Raw genomic sequence first — 6,243 nt, 5'->3', positions numbered from 1 at the left:
CAGTTTTCTGGTGCAATTAAAAACTCGTAACAGTCACAAAATTCACTTATATAAAGCAGATATTTACATTCCTCCACGATTATGTTTTTCTATTCAGTTTCCTTCCCTACTAGCAGAAACCAGCACAGCTGACACTGTATAAATTACTTTTGGTGCTGTTTTGAATTGTGGAGCACTTCTCCCATCCTCCCCTTGCTTCTAGACAGCCAAATCTGCTTTGAGATGGAAGAATAGCACCCTCAAGAGTTGACAGCCACACTGCTTCAGGGATCCATAGTATGCAACAGACATCCTTCCTCTTTTAGTTAAATTAATTCCCTGAGACATGTAACTGAAGCAATGAGAACAAAAGTTTTCTCTTGACATTAGATTTGAAATATTTGGTATCAGTCACTGCTGATATGAATGTGGAAATATGCGTTTGTGCTTGTCTGAGGGATGATCAGCTTCTAAACATTTTATTTGCCTTCAAGGAAGCAGGGACAATAAAAAGACAAAGAATTGTCTTCCTTGTCTAACTCTGGGAACCTCATTTTATACCATATTAAAACAATTTGAACGGGAATTTATGTTTTCATGTAAAAAGAGATTATTTAAAAGTTCTTAACTTAGATAAAAGGGGTCTATGTAAAAAAAATACTGAGCAAACCAGTCCTTAAATTGTGGGGACTTGTTAGTTAATTACAGTAATTAGGAATGGAATCTGATCCTAAACTTTCTGATTTACTTTGAATTTCTTTTAATATGTGGTTAGGCCTTAATTTCAGAATGATTATAAAATGTGAGAGCGTTTTAAGACTACAGAGGCGTAGCTATTGTTATTAAATGATAAACTTAGTTAAACGCTTCTGCCATTTCGTGCAGAACTGACCTTTTATTTTAAATGTCCATGGCCTATTCCTTTTTCTGCTGACTTCAGAGTCGGATAAGGCCCTTCGAAAACTCCAAGTATAAATTGCTCAACAGCAACTATTCCAGTCGGTATTTCTCGCAGCAGGCAAAAAGTCCAGCTCTGGGTTTGTCCATTTGCTGGGAAAAAACTTGAGTAGAACAAGCAGAATTTGGACAGTCAGGTGCAGTTTGGGATATTTTTCTCTCCACTCTGAAGCATCCAAAACTTGCTCCTGTCACAGACTCGAGGCTTTTCCTCTGTATCATGACTTTGTTCAGAGTTCTCCTTACTAGTGCTTTGGTTGTTTAGATGATGCTACAGCTCCCTGTGGACGACTGAAGCACCCCTGCAAGGCACTGCTGCTGCATTGAAGCCAGCACATATAATTTCAGAAAATACTGACTATATATAAAAAGAATTTAGGATTTTTTTTTCTGTTGATAGTGAAAGGTGAAAAGTATATTCTGTAGTTGGTAAATTAATATATTTCCCTGCTGTAATTACAGAATCCATTCTCCTGAGAGGATACTAGAGTGCAAAAGCCAACTGACTCTGCTGGCCTTGCTTTTGCTCATGAAACAGAGGTTCACACATGTGCATTGTGTGATACAAAAACGTGAGTTCCTGGTATGTTGTAATTTTGTTTCCTGTTTAAGACTTTGTCAATTATTTTTAATTGCAAGAAATCTGTCAAACCGTTTCTGAGCCAGGAATTTACTGTCACAAGTTTCTGTGTTACTAGGACATGAGGAACTAAGAATTGCAGCAGGTTTTTTTTTCTTTTTTTCTCCAGCCATCGCTGTGTTTGAATCATTTTCTCTGCAAATCTTCCTGTAGCAATTTTAAACCTGCACCTGCTCCAACGGCCTCGACTTGCCCTTTGGCTATGCCAGTTCCAAAGGGACCTTCTGGACCAGCAGAGCTAAATGCCCGTGGGGCTTCCTAAGGTGCACCTGGGAGGAGTGCAAGGGAGGACAGCTACATCTGCTCTGCAGGCTGCGAGGGATCGCAGCCGGAGGAAACCGTGTGCATCCTCACCCTTCCCGAGCTGAAGCTTGAAACGGGGGCTCCTAGGAAGGCTGTGGCTTTACACGGGAGCTGCTGGAGGGACATACCCCGCTGCCCTGGGGGAGGAGTGGCGGTGGCTGAGACATGCAGCTCCTCTCTCCAGTACCGCGGTGCGGGAGCATCGATCGCCGCCTCCGAAGCCGCCAGGAAACGGAGGCTGGGAAGGCAAACAGCGTCTCCACGAAGCCTGCCGCCGCGGGGCCGGGCACACGCCCGGGTTACCTGGCTACTGCCGCGCTGCGCGCCGGGGGGAGCGGGGCCGGCTGCGCCCGGGTTTATCTCGGGTAAACGCCGGGAGCCGGTCCGCGCCCGACCCCGGTCGAGAGTGCTGTGTGTGCATTTTGGGAAATCTGTCATTAAATTTACCTTGCTTGATTCGTGCGGGGGGAGACCCGCGCGTTTCTCCCACCCTTCCTGCGTACGGCGAAAGCCGCGGGGCTGCCGGCGCCGGGAGCGCACCGCAGCAGGCTTCTGCCGCGGGGCGGCCGGCGGCACCGGGGCCGCTGGCCCGCAGGTGGCCCGGCCCGGGCTGTCCCGTCCCAGGAGGGCAGCTCCTCCGCGCTTGACGGACCGACAGTGAGCGCCGAAGCGGGCAGGGCGGCCCCCGCCGATCACCACCGAGCACCGCGGAGCCTCCGCTGCCCCCCGAGGTCTCCGCCCCTGCGCGCCGGGCGCCGTCCCCGCACGGGTCCTAGCGCCGCTCGGGGCCGGGCTGCGCGAGTCCCGCCGTGACCGGGCGAGCCCCGCGGGCCCCGCCGGCGAAGCCGGGCCGCAGTGGGATGCGGGGCCGCCCGCCCCGCTCGCCTGCTCCGAGCCCGCCCGGTGACGGGGCGCTGCCGGCAGGTAACCACCGCCGGTGAAGCAGCGCCTTGGGTCCCGCAGGCAAACACGGCGGGGGCAATATTCCCGGCCGGCCAAATATTTGCAAGTACGCGCGGGTGATGGTGAACTTTGAGACTTTCTCCGTAGCGCGGCCGGGGAGTCGCTGGGTCGGAGCGCTGGGCGCAGGGGTGGGAGCGGGCGTTGGAAATGTACCAGCCGCCTTTGGCCGCCCAGCCCCGCCGGGCGGCCCCGGGCAGGGAGGGCGCAAAGTCCCCGCGCCGTTTCCCCGGGTCTCTTATCAGCGCGGAGCCTCCTCGGCGGGCGTAGCCCAGCGCCCTGCGCCCGCCGAGCTCGGGGCGGCGGCGGCGGGGGGCCGGGGCGTGCGGGCCGCTCTCCCCGCGGCGGCTCCCGGGGGAGGGCGGGCGGGCGGGCGGCTCTGCCCTGCCGGGGCGCTAAGACCCGGCCGCGCGGTGGTCAAAGGTTCCCAGCAGGAGGTTGGACACTAGAGGGCGATCCCCGGCCCTGCTGCGGGGGTGTATATATACGGCACGCAGGACCGAGGCAACCCACTAGCAACAGGGCAGGCAGGCAGCGAGCGGGGCTCGGGCGGGCTGGGGCGGGGGACGGGCTCTGGGCGCCCTGCGCCGTGCCGCGCCGTGCCGTGCCGTGCCGCGCCGTGCCGTGCCGTGCCGCGCCGTGCCGCGCCGTGCCGTGGTGCCGTTCGCCGCCGCGGGCCGGGGTGCCGCGGGCTTGGTAGAGCCGCCGCCGCCGCTGCCGCCGCTGCCGCCGCCCCGTCCGAAACCTGGATTGCAGGAGCCCTTCACCATGCCCGGCAGACTGTAGGTGCTTCATGGAGCAAGCCAACTTCTACGAGGTCGATTCCCGGCCCCCGATGAGCAGCGGCCAGCACCACCAGCTCCAGACTCCCCTGCCCGGCAGCGCCTACAGCTACAGAGAGGCTCCCTCGGCGGCGGCACCTGCTCCGGGCGGCGCGGAGCTCGCCGACATCTGCGAGAACGAGAACTCCATCGACATCAGCGCCTACATCGACCCCGCCGCCTTCAACGACGAGTTCCTGGCCGACCTCTTCCAGCACAGCAAGCAGCAGGAGAAAGCCAAGGCCATCCTGGCCGGGGATTTCGACTTCCACAGCATGCATGGGGCCGGCGCCGCCGCCTCGGCGCCGGGGCACCAGCAGCAGCACCACCAGCAGCCGCTCTTCGGCTGCGTGGCCGGCTACATGGACGGCAAGCTCGACCCCCTCTACGAGCGCATCGCCGCGCCCGGCTTGCGGCCGCTGGTGATTAAGCAGGAGCCCCGCGAGGAGGAGGAGGTCAAGTCGGCGGCCCTGTCGGCCCTCTACCCCCACCACGCTCCGCAGCAGCACCCGTCCCACCTGCAGTACCAGATCGCCCACTGCGCCCAGACCACCATGCACCTCCAGCCCGGGCACCCCACGCCGCCCCCCACGCCCGTGCCCAGCCCGCACCACCCGCACCACCCGCACCCCCCCGGCGGCCTGCCCGCCGCCGGCGCCCTCAAGATGATGCCGGCGGACCACCGGAGCAAATCGAAAAAGACAGTGGACAAGAACAGCAACGAGTACCGGGTGCGCCGGGAGCGCAACAACATCGCGGTGCGCAAGAGCCGGGACAAGGCCAAGCAGCGCAACGTGGAGACGCAGCAGAAGGTGCTGGAGCTCACCACCGACAACGAGCGGCTGCGCAAGCGGGTGGAGCAGCTCACCCGGGAGCTGGAGACTCTGCGGGGCATCTTCAGGCAGCTGCCCGAGAGCTCGCTGGTGAAGGCCATGGGCAGCTGCGCCTAGCCCCGCGCCGCGCCGGGACTCGCGGGCGGCCGCGCCCGCTGCCGGGCTGCCCTCGCTCGCCTATAGATGCTATCCATACCGGAGCGCAGCGATCTCAGATTGTTTCGAGGGGGGAGGGGGTTGGGGTTTTTGTTTTGGTTTTGGTTTGTTTCGTTTGTTTGTTTGTTTTTTAACAATTAACGACCAACACGAGAAAACAGGCAGCTGTAGTATTACAAGGGTTGTGCCTTAGGGATGACAGACGAATAAGCTGAAAACATGGTGGGTTTTATAAGGAGAAAGGCGAGGGGAAGGAAGAAATTCAAAAGCCCACGTGTCTACACAGGGTAAATAACAATAATAATAATAGTAATAAAGCACGCATAGGAATCCAGATGTGCCTTAAAAGCTGGCTGCAGGAGCTCTGGGGCTTTCTGTTCCCCCCAGCCTGGCCAGGCGAGAGGAAAAAGGATGATGGACGTGCAGGCTTGAGGGACAGGGCATCCGGGGCTGCCGGCCAGGCCTGCCCCAGCTGGCCTGTGGTGCAGCAGGCAGGGGCAGCTGTGGGGAGGCCGGCAAGGAGCGGGCTGAGGCTGAGAGACATGCAGCGCCGGACGCCCGTTCGGAGCACTGAGGTGTGGGGCAGCTGCTGGACTGCTGCCAGGACTGTCCCAGCCTGGCTGGGCTGCCTCTGCTGAGCCCTGTCCCCTGCCTTGGCTGGGAGCAGGGCAGGGGCCACTGCCGCTGCGGGACCGATGGACAGCCTGGGACTGACACGGAGCAGCAGCTTGCGAGGGAGCGTGGTGAGCTCCCTCCATCAAAAGGAAGAGCAGCAGTGTCTTGTACTGTATGTCACGACGTGGCGAAGCACAAATGAATAAATACCTATCGATGCGGGTATTTACTATGAACTCTCAGTGTATTTGGCTTTATTCCAGGACATTTAGCTCCTCTTCAAGTCTCTGTCTGTCCAAGCTGTGCCTCATGTAATGTGAAAGCCTTTCTGTGTATACTAGCTACACTTTATTTTTATTGCATTACTTAGATCTTTGCCATCACACGACTTTCTTATCTGGTGACAGAGACTATGCCCTTGTGCTGCAACATTATTTTATTATTTGTGTGGTTGGGTGAGTGTGAGTGTGTGTTGCCTTCTGCACGTTGTCCTGGGCCGGCTGCTGCCTCCCGACCCCAAGGCAGGGGTGCCTGGGAGGGGGCGCGGGCCGTGGGGCTGCAGGATGCCTGCGGTGGGGTGAGGAGGCTCATCCCTGGTGCTGCAGCACCTTTGGACTCTGGAGCTTCTTGCAGGGTGAGAGAAAAATAAACAAACAAACAGGCCCCCTTCCAGGGAGCGCTGGTCACCAGGCAGAGCATTTCTTCCTCATGTCGTAGCTGCACAAGAATTCATCCAGGTGAAATAGTCATGACAGGAGAGAACAAGGTGGAGACGTGAGGCTGTTTGACAGTGTGACAGCGGGAGCGCAGTGCTGGGAGCGTGTGTATGCGTGTGCCGTGTGCGTATGTGGTGTGTGTGTATGGGTATGTATACATGTATGTATATGCACACATTGGTGGGGTTTTTTTGAATTGGGGGGGGGGCTGCATATAAAGTTTGTCAGAAGTCCTGGTCACGTTCATAAATAAACAGCATATA

General features: G+C 57.6%; 1 protein-coding gene across 1 annotated transcript; it reads left to right on the top strand.

Annotated features, from left to right (window-relative positions):
* The first annotated feature begins 2,515 nt into the window (after nt 1–2,515).
* On the top strand, nt 2,516–6,243 carry CEBPA (CCAAT enhancer binding protein alpha). Its single transcript, XM_075510763.1, has 2 exons — nt 2,516–2,888; nt 3,619–6,243. Exon 2 carries the CDS (start codon nt 3,633–3,635, stop codon nt 4,608–4,610), a length of 978 nt encoding a protein of 325 aa, XP_075366878.1. The 5' UTR covers nt 2,516–2,888; nt 3,619–3,632; the 3' UTR covers nt 4,611–6,243.

The sequence above is a fragment of the Mycteria americana genome, chromosome 8, assembly GCF_035582795.1.
Source record: "Mycteria americana isolate JAX WOST 10 ecotype Jacksonville Zoo and Gardens chromosome 8, USCA_MyAme_1.0, whole genome shotgun sequence".
Taxonomy (NCBI): domain Eukaryota; kingdom Metazoa; phylum Chordata; class Aves; order Ciconiiformes; family Ciconiidae; genus Mycteria; species Mycteria americana.
This window is presented reverse-complemented; position numbering and strand designations above follow the sequence as displayed.